We start from the raw sequence: 15,642 nt of genomic DNA, 5'->3' as shown, positions 1-15,642 counted from the left end.
CAAATGTCCACTCTGACTACAAGGTCAAGGCCGTACTGACCCATGGAGAATGGACACCAAATTAAAACGGATGCATTTTGGTCCGTGTGGAGTGTGTGACGTGAAACGCCTGCTCTTTTCTAATTCGCTAAACGGATGGTTACGTATCCGTCGGTCCGTCCAAAGTTCAACTCAGATATTTTTGTACGTGAAAAATTGATTGAAATTGTATGGTTATGGACGCGTCATCTCCGCTGACCGTCAACGTACGACTTCCATTGAGAAACCATTGACAATTACAGACACGGATAGAAATCAAAGGGTCAGTCTGGCCTCGCCCTCAATGATTTGCCACTTTATTCGCATTGATGTGATTTGTCACCTGTGTGAGTCTACATGTTTGACCTCGTGACTGAAGGATTTGCCACATCGTTTACACCGATATATTTTTTACCTGTGTGAATTCTATGATGAATTTTCAAATGACTTGCTTTAGAAAAGCTTTTGCTGCACTCGACATCTGTATGATTTCTTCCCTGTGTGAGTCCTCATGACCGACCAGGTTTGTCTTGCCGATGAAGGATTTTTCACGTTCTGCGCATTTATATGTGGCCAACACTATTAATAGATGTAATAATTGATAGGTAAAATACAGTATTGTTATGCTAGCCAAATAATTTTGGGGGGTTAATATAGAATTGCCTGGTGAAGTTAAGATCAATAGATCAAACTTAACTGTCCTCGGTTTTCAGATGAGTTTCAAAGGAAGAGAACAATTTAATTTTCATTCATTTGCATAGAATATGCTTTAAAAAGTCACCATAAGTGACATCACGAGATCTGGATTTACTGCCGAGAGTCACTGGTTAGTTCCGATACTGTTCTTCAGCCCCATAAATGTGCACATCTTTTTACCTGCATGCATCTCACTTATTCCACTGGCTTGGTTAATTTAAAATGTAAAAGGTATTAACCTCATTTGGCTGGCTTGGTTCATGTAAAAGGTATTAATCTCATTTGACTGGCTTGGTTCATGTAAAAGGTATTAAGCTCATTTGGCTGACATGGTTCATGTAAAAGGTATTAACCTCATTTGGCTGGCTTGGTTCATGTAAAAGGTATTAAACTCATTTGACTGGCTTGGTACATGTAAAAGGTATTAACCTCATTTGGCTGGCTTGGTTCATGTAAAAGGTATTAACCTCATTTGGCTGACATGGTTCATGTAAAAGGTATTAACCTCATTTGGCTGGCTTGGTTCATGTAAAAGGTATTAAACTCATTTGACTGGCTTGGTACATGTAAAAGGTATTAACCTCATTTGGCTGGCTTGGTTCATGTAAAAGGTATTAACCTCATTTGGCTGACATGGTTCATGTAAAAGGTATTAACCCCATTTGGCTGGCTTGGTTCATGTAAAAGGTATTAACCTCATTTGGCTGGCTTGACAAGTTAATGATGCTTTCTTTATTTGTTTCATTTTTAAAAAGGAAAGTTTGGCTTGACAGTGGCTGCAAAGACATTGCTAAGCGTATTTTCAGATCTAGGACCAGGCTAAGTGAATACGTCTAGCGTCTCTTTGATCAAAGTGGCAATGTCTCCTCAGGTCTCCTACCTCCATTGACAATCACACCCCAGCCTATATATGGTTGACTCTCTCAGTATATGAAAGTGTTGCCTGTGCCAACAGGTCAATGACTGGTTACTGGTATTAAGCAGAGCTACAGTGAGTAGTATAGAGAATAAGTAAGGTGTGTACATCAACCTGATCCTAGAGCATTTCCTATTTTTCTATACGTAAATCCTAGACGTTATAACCCCATCCATCCACCCTCCTTTTGTTTTCACCTTAAGTAACCACCTGTCTTGTGTTTCCATACAAACATAACATATACTCATTTGAGTGTCCCGGATTTACATTTACTATGTTACACCTAGTCTATGAGGGCAGGCAGTAAGTCACCCATTAAAAAGTCTCATGGAGAAATAGATTGACGCCCACACACACACACGTACAACAAACACACACAACCAAGAAAATACAACATACATGACAAAACAGACAAGTAGAAACTTCAACTTTGTTAGTATTCATAATAGTTGGATACACAATGTATAAGAGCACCAATAAAAATAAAAATAAACTTTTTTGTCAAACATTTTGATTTTTTTTTTTTTTTTTTAAGCCACAGAATATTCTACAGAAAACAAAGAAATCTCTGTACAGAAACAAGCAACAGAATACCTCAGCAGCACAGTAAAACCTGCCGCTCAATTTCATATCTCAAAAGCAAATGACCATTAAAACAAGACCAGCTGCCTGCTGCTAACCTAGGACACTACGTTACAGAAACATCGCTTTTATATTTATAACACAAGATATGGAAGAAATTTTGTTTTGTTTTCAAAAATTGTGAAAAAGTGCAATACAGGCTTGACTGTCTACAACTTAATAGGTTATTCCCAACGGGTTAGCGTCCTGTCTCTTTTTTCCTACAGTCCTTTTTTAATTTTTTACATGTTCCTTTTGTATCCATAAGTAAAATCTCTTACAGTTATATTGACATTCATGACGATGTACATTATGAGAAACATGGTATTCACAAAAGTAGAGCATGTAACTACGATTGCAATTACATTTCTTTGGGTAAGAGGGCAGATGAAAAACTAGCTTCTTACATTATCATATTTAATTTTTTTCTTTTTACATTGGAATTGTGTACAGAACAAGTTTATTTTTTCTTCATACAAAACAAACTACATGTAAAAAAAAATCTGAATCTGGGAGTCCCATTCAATAGGCCAACATCGTTGCAAGTAGCATTAAAAAAGAGCGATGAAGCAGTATTTCTTTAAGAGACCTCAGATAACAGTAAACACTTATCCTTGATTGAAAAACCTGGTTTTCACATGACAGAGATAGAGCAAAAAACAGACCTCTTCAACCAAATATTGTCTCTTGGAAACAAGACATCCATTTCATAGCACTTTCATATGATATATTGCCATTCCATTGAAACGACTGACTGGGTAGGATGTGTGATTGCGGGGTGAGGCACTCCGAGTCCAGCAGCCTCTGGAGGGTTCATGTCCCACAGATGGTTCTGAAGGGTCACCAGCTAACAAGCCCTACTACTTGGCACTCCAAGGCCAGCCTAGCCTGGGAGTGGTGACGCTGCGTGTCAGAGGGATCACAGTGTAACTGGAAAACGTCCACAGAGGGCACAGTCATCTCCAATGTAAACGTACGGACACGTTTCGTAAGGCTTTTTGAAACGGAGCTCCCATAAACAAAAAAAGACTGAACATTTCAATGTACAAAGGGGCGACAATGCCAGAGAACGCAAGAACCCATTCAAATGTAATGTACTAACACGCAAGGCATCTCCCCACAAGATATGAAAAGCGAGCGTTTGAGGGTCTATTCTGTCACCCTCCTCCCAAATAAAATGAAATGATTGGCTAGGCTGGGGGGGGAATAGAATGAGGCCGTTTTTTAAAAACATATGTACATATCTATACGGATATGTAAAAAAAATACATGGCATATTAGAGAATAATAAGAGACTTGGCACAATATATAACACAGAGTAGGGAAAACAGACGTCATTGGATCAAAATGATAGCTATAAAATGACCGCTTTAATGGAAATGGAGGGGACTGTTGTCCAAAGTTCACTTCACTGAAACAGGGCAATAGATATACAAAAACGCACAGATAAGTGACACTAATTAAACAAACACTGTGTTTAGATTGTGTTTCGTGAGCACCAACATGAAATACCGGCATATTTGACTCTTCCTCTTGACTTGGAATCACAATATGATGTCTGTCGGAGCGGTCTCCCCGGCAACCATAGGAGCGGTCTCCCCGGCAACCATAGGAGCGGTCTCCCCGGCAATCAAAGTATGAGAGCAACCTTCTAATAGTTTTCAGTTTTTTTGCTGAGAAAATTCACAATCTTCTGGTTGAAAGCGACCAATGTTAGATATCGTCTCTGAGAATGTTTCTTCATAAAAAGGTGAACTGTCGTTTTTTTTAAATGGCCATCTCCTTCCTGAGACTGAGCAAGGTAAGCCAAAAGTTTCAGTTTAGATTTTTTGTTTGTCTTGAGTGGGGTGTGTAGGATCCATTGACGGTATCCATTTAGTATCCGGGCATCGGGCTCCCAGTTTTCTGAGGGCTGGCAGTGTGTGTGTTCCTGCCTGTGTGTGTCACTACCTGGATTTGTGTGTGTGTGTCTGCCTGTATGTGTGTGTGAGCAGCGTGGTGAGTGGGCGTGTGGTTCTCAGGCTGTGGTTATAGCGTTCAGGTCCTTCATCAGGTCCTCTAGGTGGGCCATCTCCTCTGTCAACTCATCAGGCTCGTAGCTCTGAGGGAAAGGAACAGGGTTACTGCGGGGAGCAAGGGAGGAACAGGAGGGGAGGGAGGCAAGGACCTGGGGAAGGGAGAGGAGAAGGTCAGTTTGTTTTTGGAGGGGGTGGGAGTAATGAGGTTTACAAAATAAAGGGTGGGTGGGGAATTGGTCAATGGGACTGCAGCATGAAGCCAAATCCAAGACAAACAAAGCAGCATCAACAGCCAACCAATATGTTAAGGCATTGAAAGGGGGCAAAACATCAATGTATGTGCAAAACCATTCCAATGGGTTAAGGGGAATTATCATGGACAAAACCATTCCAATGGGTTTAGAGGAATTATTAGAAATTGAATGCAATAATATCAATGATCACAAGCAGCCAACATTAACACCATAAAACAGTGAGGGAGGCAACAAGTTGCAAAGAATAAAGAGAGAAAGGAAACAGAAATGTGATTAAAATCCATGTCAATGTCATTTGTCAATGTCATGGCCCCGTGTGGCTCAGTTGGTAGAGCATGGCGCTTGCAACGCCAGGGTTGTGGGTTCGATTCCCACGGGGGGCCAGTACAAAAAAGTATGAATGTATGTACTTGTAAGTCGCTCTGGATAAGAGCGTCTGCTAAATGACTTGAATGAATGAATTTAGGATTGTGTCCAAAAAGAAACATGACATACTCTAGGAATGTATTCACTAGTTCAATGGGCTTGATTGATCTATGACCAGGTTTTTACACAAACATGACATAGTAATTCATAGTGACATGTGTTCTTCCTGTATTTAAAGTGTGTACAAACTACAATAAGAACCAACATTGCATGATATGCCAGCTGATTTAACAGTCATAATCAGACATTGGCATGTTGTAGCCTTTCTACATGAAGACCTGGGGGGAGCAGTACTCACACTGTCTACATCCTCCAGCATCTTGCTGGTCTCGGGCACATCTGGCGCACCGGGCACCGTGACTGGCATGGGGGGGCGCACCCTGCCCAGGGTGCCGATGGAGGCTGTCTTTACTGAGTGGAGCTGGGGCCCTGAGATACAGACAGAGAGAAAGAGAGACACAGAGATAGAGAGAGAGAGAGAGAGAGAGACACAGAGATAGACAGAGAGAGAGAGACACAGAGATAGACACAGAGAGAGAGAGACACAGAGATACAGACAGACAGGACAGGCAGTTCCAAAGGGATTGATAGTTAGAGGGAATCACAAGTCACCTTCTTTACATGCGTTTCCTTTCCTTTCTCAAGAAGCTCTACCAACAGTGTATGTTCATCTGCAGTTTGGGAGTGTAAAACACATGTACAGGTAACTGACAAAATGAAGGAAACACTTGAGTAAATGAGGGATACAAAGTACTGTATATTGAAAGCAGGTGCTTCCACACAGGTGTGGTTCCTGAGTTAATTAAGCAATTAACATCCCATCGTGCTTAGGGTGTCTACAAATGACCAGTTGCCTGTTATTTTGGCTACCATGGATGGAAGAAGAGATCTCACTCTGAAACAGGTGTCTCAAAGGAGCATAGGGGGTGTGTGTGTGTGTCAGTCACCAGATCTCAACCCAATCCAACACTTATGGGAGATTCTGGAGCGGCACCTTGACAGTGTTTTCCACCATCAACAAAACACCAAACTATTGATTTTCTAGTGGAAGAACGGTGTCACGCCGCCCGGGTGGCGCAGTGGTCTAAGGCACTGCATCACAGTGTTAGCTGTGCCACCGGAGATTCTGGGTTCGAGCCCAGGCTCTGTCGCAGCCGGCCGCGACCGGGAGGTCCATGGGGCGACGCACAATTGGCCCAGCGTCATCCGGGTTAGGGGAGGGTTTGGCCGGCAGGGATGTCCTTGTCCCATCGCGCACTAGCGACTCCTGTGGCGGGCCGGGAGCAGTGCATGCTGACATGGTCACCAGGTGTAAGGTGTTTCCTCCGACACATTGGTGCGGCTGGCTTCCGGGTTGGATGTGCGTTGTGTCAAGAAGCAGTGCGGCTAGGTTGTGTTGTGTTTCGAGGGCGCGTGGCTCTCGTCCTTCGCCTCTCCCGAGTCCGTACGGGAGTTGCAGCGATGAGACAAGACTAACTACTACCAATTGGAAACCACGAAATTGGGGAGAAAAAAGGGGTAAAAAAGAAAAGAAAATAAGAAAGTTTCACATCCCTCCAATAGAGTTCCAGACACTTGTAGAATCTATGTCAAGGTGCATTGAAGCAGTTCTGATGGTTCTTGGTGGCCCAACGCCCTATTAAGACACTATGTTGGTGGTTCCTTTATTTTGGCAGTTACCTGTATGTGTACATACGCCTGTCCTATTGCATGTGTTGTGTTGTGTGTACATGTCTGCATGCGTGTATGTATGTTTATGTGCGCTCCTCACCAGTCTGAGTAAGCAGCGGCGTGCTGGGCAGGGCGGGCGACTCGAAGATGGCGGCGGGGCTGGCGGGCACGGCAAAGCTCTTGAGGGGGTGAGTGGGTCGCACGTGGGCGGTGGGGGGCTGGCCGGCGCTGCAGTAGCTGCCGCTGGCGCTGGGCTCATCGTCGGTGGCCGTGGAGCCTTGGTAGCTGCCCTCGGGGTCCGGGTGCTGGTGCTCGGCTTGGCAGGGGGGCTGGGCCTGGGGCGGGAGGGGCTCTGTGCTGGGGGTGTTCCTCACCGACTCTGCAGTCACAAAAGGAGTGTGGGGGGGACAGGTCAGTGGATGGTGTGTTAAGAGGATGTGACAGCCCCACAGTGGACCCACAGATAAGAGGATGTGACAGCCCTACAGTGGACCCACAGATAAGAGGATGTGATAGCCCCACAGTGGACCCACAGATAAGATGATGTGACAGCCTCACAGTGGCCCCACAGATAAGAGGATGTGACAGCCTCACAGTGGCCCCACAAATAAGATGTGACAGCCCCACAGTGGCCCCACAGATAAGAGGATGTGACAGCCCCACAGTGGCCCCACAGATAAGAGGATGTGACAGCCCCACAGTGGCCCCACAGATAAGAGGATGGACATGAAGATGAAAGATAATGCTCCTGTGTTCTTCCTCAAAATCAGGCCAGAAAGACAAACAAAACGACCAGGTGGGCCCTTGGCGCTGCCCGCTTGTAATCCCTCCTCCATCCTGCGGGTGGCAGCGGTCTCTCACCTGTGGAGCCCACCATGTCTAGATAGGAGATGGGGGTGGCGCAGGCGTGTGGGCGTAGGTGGGCACTGCCCTGGTGGTGATGGAGGTAGCTGCGTGTCGGGGATGCCAGGCTGCCCGTGTGATAATGGTGGTGATGGTTATCAAGGGAATGGATGGGGTGAGCGCTAATCACAGCTGTGAATGGACACACACACAGAGACAACAACATTTAACCAGCCGCGCTGACGAAGGGGTGGGGAAGCAGTGCTGTTCAAATACACACACATGCTTGCGCTCGTGCAAACACCCACACACACACCAGGTTCATAGTGACACCATAGAGCAGTAGTATTTAACCATACACACGTATACAATAACTCCACAGAGTGCGTCTGATGTACATTTGAATTGGCAGCGTCATTTGGTAGCCATGAATGTGTTAAACTGAAATGAGATGAAAGCTAAAATATAGAAACAGATCCTATAGAACCACATGTTGACTGTAGTGCTCTCAGTCTATTGACTGTAGTGCATTATCACGGGAGGGAGAAACCAGCATATTATTTTCCTTTCACCTGAACAGTACGATAGTCTGAGTGGTAAATAGTCTATTGACCTCAGTGTATTGACCGGTGAGAGCACAGATCCCAAACACACACACATTCACAAGGCGCGAACACACACACACACACACACACACACACACACACTTACGCTGGGGGGGCTGCGAATCGAAGGGCATCATCATTTTAGGCCGCATCCCCCGGCGCCCTGCCAGTGCAGATATGCTGTCTTCTGATTCGTGGCCTGCAAGTCAGAGTTTTCCCTTGATCACTATTGGTAGTGACTCTGAATGAAGAACGTCTGAAAATTTAACTAATTGTTCTTGGATTGACAGGAACAATCGAAGGATTTGGTAATCTGGCTCCTGAGAGAAATCTGTGACTCAGTCGTGAGGCTGTGTTTGGTTAGTGGTGATTCTTCCCTCTAAACACAATGTATGAAATGTTAAATGTATGAAAAGCAGGAAATGTTTAGCATGACAACGACAAAGACATTGCCTCTTCAAAACACAGACAAAGGAATCCCCAAACTGGCTACATCAATCTGACCTCGGTAGGAGTTCCGTCTCTGCAGCAGGCTGTTGTCCAGGCTGGGGTCCACGGGGTTGATGTCCTGCGAGGTGCGGGGGATGGGGGTGTCAGTCATCACCGGGTTGGGCTCGGGGGACTTGTCAATGGGCTTGAGCTCCAGCCGCTCGTGGTGGATCCATAGGTCTGGAGGCTTCAGGTCCTTGGAGTTGCCCTTGTACTTGTGGGAGCTGTTGGACGACTTGGAGGCCGCCCGCTTCCTATGAGGTAGAGAAGAGGAAAAGGGGGGGTTGAGATGTCGGTTAAAAAGGGGGAGGTGAATCTCCGTTAACTGTTGCAAAAGCAGCAGCTACTCTTCCTGTGGTCCACACAAAATATGAAACATAATGACATAATACAGAACACTAAGACAAGGACAGAACTACATAAACATTTTTAAAGGCACACGTAGCCTACATATCAATGCATACACACAAGCTATCTAGGTCTAATAGAGGAGCGTTATTTTGCCGTGAGGTATTGATTTCTGTTTTTCGAAACCAGGTTTGCTGTTTATTTGAGCAATCTAGGATGGAAGGAAGTTCCATGCAATAAGGGCTCTATATAATACTGTACGCTTTCTTGAATTTGTTCTGGATTTGGGGACTATGAAAAGACCCCTGGTGGCATGTCTGGTGGGGTAAGTGTGTGTGTGTCAGAGCTGTGTGTAAGTTGACTATGCAAACAATTTGGGATTTCCAGCACATTAATGTTTCTTATAAAAACTATTAGCCAAGAGACTGGCATGCATAGTATTTATATCAGCTCTCTGATTACAATGAAGAGCAAAACATGCCGCTCTGTTCTGGGCCAGCTGCAGCTTAACTAGGTCTTTCCTTGCAGCACTGGACCACACGACTGGACAATAATCAAGATTAGACAAAACTCTTTGGAGTGTGGTGTCAAAAAAGCAGAGCATCTCTTTATTACGGACAGACCTCTCCCCATCTTTACAACCATTGAATCTATATGTTTTGACCATGACAGTTTACAATCTAAGGTAACGCCAAGTAATTTAGTCTCCTCAACTTGTTCAACCACACCATTAAATTACCAGATTCAGCTGAGGTCTACAACTTAGGGAATGATTTGTACCAAATACAATGCTCTTAGTTTTAGAGATGTTCAGGGCCAGTTTATTACTGGCCACCAGTAATAAAGGGGGGGGGGGTGTCGGTTGAAAAGTAAATAAAATGAAGTTGTAGGGAAAGGAATGTGAAAGATGACAGAAGGAAAGGTAGGTGGAAAAAGGAAAGGAGACATTCCTGCTCATCTCAGATGTGCTGTGTGTGTGTTATAACCCTGTGTTGTTGGTCTGCTATTGGCTGGGACATTAGTGACCTGAGACATTATTGCTGCGGCAGACCAGCTCACTTTTTCTGGTGGGAGGTGGTGCGTCGTGTGCAGAGGAAGGCCCCCACAACCACCACAATGATGGTGAACGCTCCCACAGAGATGATCACGACGATGACCAGGATGTGGTTGTCCGCACTTCCTGTAATTCCTGGTTTTCCTGGAACAAAATGGACCAGAGAGGTGAGAAAGAAAATCCTATTTATTCACATAAGAATTAATGTCCTCATTGGAGATCAATTAGCGTATTTAACAATTCATTTGTTTGTGTGTTCATTCATTACTTTCCCATTACACTTCTTTTAGAATGACGACTAATAGTTCAGACCAATAGGAGACTTGTATAAGGGGCTTGGGTTAGATTAAATCTCATGAATTACTTCCGTCCCACTTTATTTGGATATTCCCATATAGATGCTCCACAGCTGGTCACACTATCAACAAACTATCTGTTGATAAGCAACTGCTTGCTAAGGTTAGAGTGAGGGTTAAGTAAATGTTAGGGTAAGGGTTAAAGTAAGGGTTAAGTTTAGGGTAAGGGTTAAGTTTAGGGTAAGGGTTAAGGTAAGGGTTAAGTTTAGGGTAAGGGTTAAGTTTAGGGTAAGGGTTAACGTTAAGTTTAGGGCAAGGGTTAAGTTTAGGGTTAAGGTAAAGGTTAAGTTTAGGGTTAAGGTAAAGGTTAGGGTGAAGTTTTTTTTATTTTATTTTATTTTTTATCCCCTTTTCTCCCCAATTTTCGTGGTATCCAATCGCTAGTAATTGCTATCTTGTCTCATCGCTACAACTCCCGTACGGGCTCGGGAGAGACGAAGGTCGAAAGCCATGCGTCCTCCGAGGCACAACCCAACCAAGCCGCACTGCTTCGTTAACACAGCGCGCCTCCAACCCGGAAGCCAGCCGCACCAATGTGTCGGAGGAAACACCGTGCACCTGGCCCCCTTGGTTAGCGCGCACTGCGCCCGGCCCGCCACAGGAGTCGCTGGAGCGCGATGAGACAAGGAAATCCCTACCGGCCAAACCCTCCCTAACCCGGACGACGCTAGCCCAATTGTGCGTCGCCCCACGGACCTCCCGGTCGCGGCCGGCTGCGACAGAGCCTGGGGGCGAACACAGAGACTCTGGTGGCGCAGTTAGCACTGCGATGCAGTGCCCTAGACCACTGCGCCACCCGGGAGGCCCGTTAAGGTGAAGTTTAAGGTTAAGTTTAGGGTAAGGGTTAAGTTTAGGGTTAGGGTAAGGGTTAAGGTAAAGGTTAAGTTTAGGGTTAGGGTAAATGTTAAGTTTAGGGTTAGGATAAGGGTTAGTTCAGATGTTGACAGTTATTTAACATCTACAAACCATCTACTTAGAACTATCCAAATAAAGTGTTACTTGTGTGAATAGGGGTTTGCTCAGTTGCTGCACACTATCTTAGCTGAGAAAGACATTAGTGCTCAATGCAGAATTGGTGTCAATTCCATTTCAGCTTCGGTCCAGAAATGAATCCAATGTACCATGGAACAGGAACTGAACAAAGCCCTATTCACACTAACATCCATTTATGGAGGTGGAATGAAATGGACCCACACTGCAGCCAATTGAGTTGATCAAATCAGAATGGACAATGGTGACCTGAAAAGGCCATTACCGTGTGGAGACCCAAAGCCATGGTCAAGAGGTGGTTGGTTACTTCCTGGTTTAACTGGCAAATTGGAGGCTGAGAGAGGAGACAAAACCACCAGTTATTACACCCAGTTAATTAAATACTACCTGACTTATTTCATCTGACCAGAACGCAGATGAAGGGCTTTAGGCACGTGAGTGAGGAAAAAGAACACAATCTGCACAGTCATCATTGAGAAGAAGTGAATGGAAGGGAAGAGGGAATTACCTTGGTCATTAGCCATTTTGTCAGAGGATTCAGCTAAACAGGCCAAAGGAGACAGTAGCCAGGGAGAGAAAATACAAAGCAAACACTGGTTAGAGGAGTTAAGGAGAGCAGTGGGAGAAGGGGAGAGGTAGAGGTAGAGAGAGAGGTAGAGGTAGAGAGAGGGGTAGAGAGAGAGAGAGAGAGAGAGGGGTAGAGAGAGAGAGAGGGATAGAGAGAGAGAGAGGGGTAGAGAGAGAGAGGGGGGTAGAGAGAGAGAGGGGTAGAGAGAGAGAGGGGTAGAGAGAGAGAGAGAGAGGGGTAAATGGTGCAGCATTGGAGAGGTAGGCAAGCAGGTGTGAGCACCAATAAAGGAGAGAGAAAGGGAGAGGGAGAGATTAGGAGAGATTGAGAGAGAAAGAGGGACAGAGCGAAAGAAAGAGAGATCGCGAGAGAGAGAGGGCAGGCTCGGCCCAACAGAATGGTATGTTCTTTACCAGCGTCTATAGAAAAGGGATTGAGAATGCAGCCAGCTACAGTGAAGAGAAGCTAAGATAATTATTTGAATCTTGACCATTCAGCGCATCATAACGCATATAAATAACTCAACCAATAAGAACATTTAATACAATCATCCCAATGTTCAACCTTTCAGAGCCTATCAACCTCCAGGGATTTCCCCCTCACTTACTCTTGGGGGTGCGGAAGTGTACGGCCTCTGACATTGGGCCCATGCCCTTGGAGTTACGGGCCTGGATCTTGAAGTAGTAGGTGGTGTCCAGAGTCAGCTCCTGGATCTGGTGGGTCAACCTGTTGCCCACCACCGGCTCTATCACCCAGTCATGCACCTCCGCATTCACATCAGTACTGTAGTAGATTATGTAGCCTAGTGGAGCGATTGGGGGAGAGAGATGGTAGAGAGAGAGATGGGTGGAAAGGAGCGAGAGAGAGAGAGATGGGTGGAAAGGAGCGAGAGAGAGAGAGATGGGTGGAAAGGAGCGAGAGAGAGAGAGATGGGTGGAAAGGAGCGAGAGAGAGAGAGATGGGTGGAAAGGAGCGAGAGAGAGAGAGATGGGTGGAAAGGAGCGAGAGAGAGAGAGATGGGTGGAAAGGAGCGAGAGAGAGAGAGATGGGTGGAAAGGAGCGAGAGAGAGAGATGGGTGGAAAGGAGCGAGAGAGAGAGATGGGTGGAAAGGAGCGAGAGAGAGAGATGGGTGGAAAGGAGCGAGAGAGAGAGATGGGTGGAAAGGAGCGAGAGAGAGAGATGGGTGGAAAGGAGCGAGAGAGAGAGAGAGATGGGTGGAAAGGAGCGAGAGAGAGAGAGAGATGGGTGGAAAGGAGCGAGAGAGAGAGAGAGATGGGTGGAAAGGAGCGAGAGAGAGAGAGAGATGGGTGGAAAGGAGCGAGAGAGAGAGATGGGTGGAAAGGAGCGAGAGAGAGAGATGGGTGGAAAGGAGCGAGAGAGAGAGATGGGTGGAAAGGAGCGAGAGAGAGAGATGGGTGGAAAGGAGCGAGAGAGAGAGATGGGTGGAAAGGAGCGAGAGAGAGAGAGATGGGTGGAAAGGAGCGAGAGAGAGAGAGATGGGTGGAAAGGAGCGAGAGAGAGAGAGATGGGTGGAAAGGAGCGAGAGAGAGAGAGATGGGTGGAAAGGAGCGAGAGAGAGAGAGATGGGTGGAAAGGAGCGAGAGAGAGAGAGATGGGTGGAAAGGAGCGAGAGAGAGAGAGATGGGTGGAAAGGAGCGAGAGAGAGAGAGATGGGTGGAAAGGAGCGAGAGAGAGAGAGATGGGTGGAAAGGAGCGAGAGAGAGAGAGATGGGTGGAAAGGAGCGAGAGAGAGAGAGATGGGTGGAAAGGAGCGAGAGAGAGAGAGATGGGTGGAAAGGAGCGAGAGAGAGAGAGATGGGTGGAAAGGAGCGAGAGAGAGAGAGATGGGTGGAAAGGAGCGAGAGAGAGAGAGATGGGTGGAAAGGAGCGAGAGAGAGAGAGATGGGTGGAAAGGAGCGAGAGAGATCGGAGGAGAGGAGATAGAGAAAGAGGTAGATGGGGGAGAGGAGAAGGTTAGAGAACTGTTTCAAAGCACTTGTTTCTCTGACTCTGAATAAACCTGATAACAGAGTGTGTGTGTGGTCTCACCTGTGATTTTTCCATTGGCCTCTGAGGGGGGCTGCCAGTTGACTATGATGGTACGTGGTTTCAGCTCCTTGCTCACCACAGTCACGTCTTTGGGGGACGAGCTGGGAACTGTGAAAGTCAAACAGAAAGTCAGTATGTGAACAAGGCCATTAATGAGGGAACGCTTGGCTTTGACATCAAATAGGGGCTGCTTATATTAGTCCTGTTTGACACCTGTACCAGTGTGTGTAACCCGTACCAGTGTGTGTAACCCGTACCAGTGTGTGTAACCCGTACCAGTGTGTGTAACCCGTACCAGTGTGTGTAACCCGTACCAGTGTGTGTAACCCGTACCAGTGTATGGTGAAATGGAAAAGTGTTTTTGCATATCCCGCTTCCCCTGACACACCCTCAGAGAGTGGCGTCACGGCATGGGATCAGACATTACTGACGGCGACCCGGGAGCAATTAGGGGTAAGTGCCTTGCTCAAGGGCAGATTTGTAGTTATTTTTTTTTTTGCCTCTGGGACACGAACTAGCAACCTATAGGTTACTGGCCCAATGCTCTAATCACTAGGAGACCTGCCGCATATCAGAGAAAAGCAGTCAATGACAAACGCCCACTACAATCAGCTTTGACAGAACCAGGATATTCTGTAGTCATGTAAAAAAAAAAAAAAAACTTTACTGAAGATGCTTTCATATGTGTGTGTGTGTGTGTACTCGTTATACTGTGTATGTGTGCTCTTACTGGTCTCAAAGGTGGTTCCCTGGGCCGTCATGCTCCAGGTGCTGGTCCTCCGGCCCTTGGTCACCATGACAGAGAACTCATAGAGCGTGTTGGGCTTCAGGCCTGTCACCATGTGACTCAGGTTGGTGGTGTTGGCCGTCTGAAAACACACACACACGCAGGCGCGCACACACACACGAAGGCGTACGCAGGCGCACACACGGTACACACAGAAAAACTGTTCAAAGGAAGGTACAGACCTCAAGACCAACAGAATCAGAGTGCTCCATGCATCTTTAACATAAACAGCCATGAATAATACAGGGCCTTCACAAAGCATTCACACCCCTGGACCTGCTCCACATTGTTGTTATAGCCTGAATTTAAAATGGATTACATTGAGATGTTTTGTCACTGGCCTAACACACCAGAGTGTTTCCACCCCATAATGTCAAAGTACAAATTCATTAAATGAAAAGCTGAAAGCTTGAAAGTCTAAGTATTCAATTTCTTTGTTATGTAAAGCCTAAATAAGTTTAGGAGTCAAATGTGCTTAATAAGTCACACAAGTTGAAAGGACTCACTGTGTGCAGTAATAGTGTCTAACATGATTTTTTTAATGACTACCTCATCTCTGTACCTCACACATACAATTATCTGTAAGGTCCCTCAGGTCGGCAGTGAATTTCAAACACAGATTCAACCACAAGGACCAGGGAGGTTTTCCAACGCCTCGCAAAGAAGGGCAACTATTGGTAGATGGGTAAATAAATAAAAAATGGGGTAAAAATATTGAATATACCTTTGAGCATGGTGAAGTTATTAATTACACTTTGGATCGTGTATCAACACACACAGTCACTACAAAGATACAGGCGTCCTTCCTAACTCAGTTGCCGGAGAGGAAGGAAACAGCTCAGGGATTTCACCATAACAATGGTGACTTTAAAACAGTAACAGAGTTTTAATGGTTGTGATAGGAGAAAACTGAGGATGGATCAACAACGTTG

General features: G+C 45.9%; 1 protein-coding gene and 1 non-coding gene across 15 annotated transcripts in view; one reads left to right on the top strand and one right to left on the bottom strand.

Annotated features, from left to right (window-relative positions):
• Window positions 1-2,048: 2,048 nt before the first annotated feature.
• LOC129834874 (neogenin-like) overlaps window positions 2,049-15,642 on the bottom strand; it is a 249,315-nt gene continuing 235,721 nt past the window's right edge. For 4 of the 14 annotated variants that reach the window (XM_055900218.1, XM_055900226.1, XM_055900220.1 and 1 more), the window contains exons 18-29: window positions 14,654-14,792; window positions 13,924-14,031; window positions 12,481-12,675; window positions 11,814-11,846; window positions 11,571-11,639; window positions 9,965-10,103; window positions 8,573-8,811; window positions 8,175-8,267; window positions 7,482-7,655; window positions 6,721-6,999; window positions 5,248-5,378; window positions 2,049-4,352 (exon numbers count right to left, since the gene is read on the bottom strand). In XM_055900218.1, coding sequence (XP_055756193.1) covers window positions 4,269-4,352; window positions 5,248-5,378; window positions 6,721-6,999; window positions 7,482-7,655; window positions 8,175-8,267; window positions 8,573-8,811; window positions 9,965-10,103; window positions 11,571-11,639; window positions 11,814-11,846; window positions 12,481-12,675; window positions 13,924-14,031; window positions 14,654-14,792 — 1,683 coding nt within the window. In that variant the 3' untranslated portion in view covers window positions 2,049-4,268. The other 10 variants (XM_055900212.1, XM_055900216.1, XM_055900219.1 and 7 more) reach the window with 8 other exon arrangements.
• Window positions 4,832-4,907, top strand: trnaa-ugc (transfer RNA alanine (anticodon UGC)). Its single transcript has one exon. It is a non-coding gene; the product is annotated as a tRNA-Ala (tRNA).

This window comes from Salvelinus fontinalis, chromosome 35, assembly GCF_029448725.1.
Source record: "Salvelinus fontinalis isolate EN_2023a chromosome 35, ASM2944872v1, whole genome shotgun sequence".
Taxonomy (NCBI): domain Eukaryota; kingdom Metazoa; phylum Chordata; class Actinopteri; order Salmoniformes; family Salmonidae; genus Salvelinus; species Salvelinus fontinalis.
Note: the sequence above shows the minus strand (reverse complement) of the source record. Positions and strands in the feature narration are given on the sequence as shown.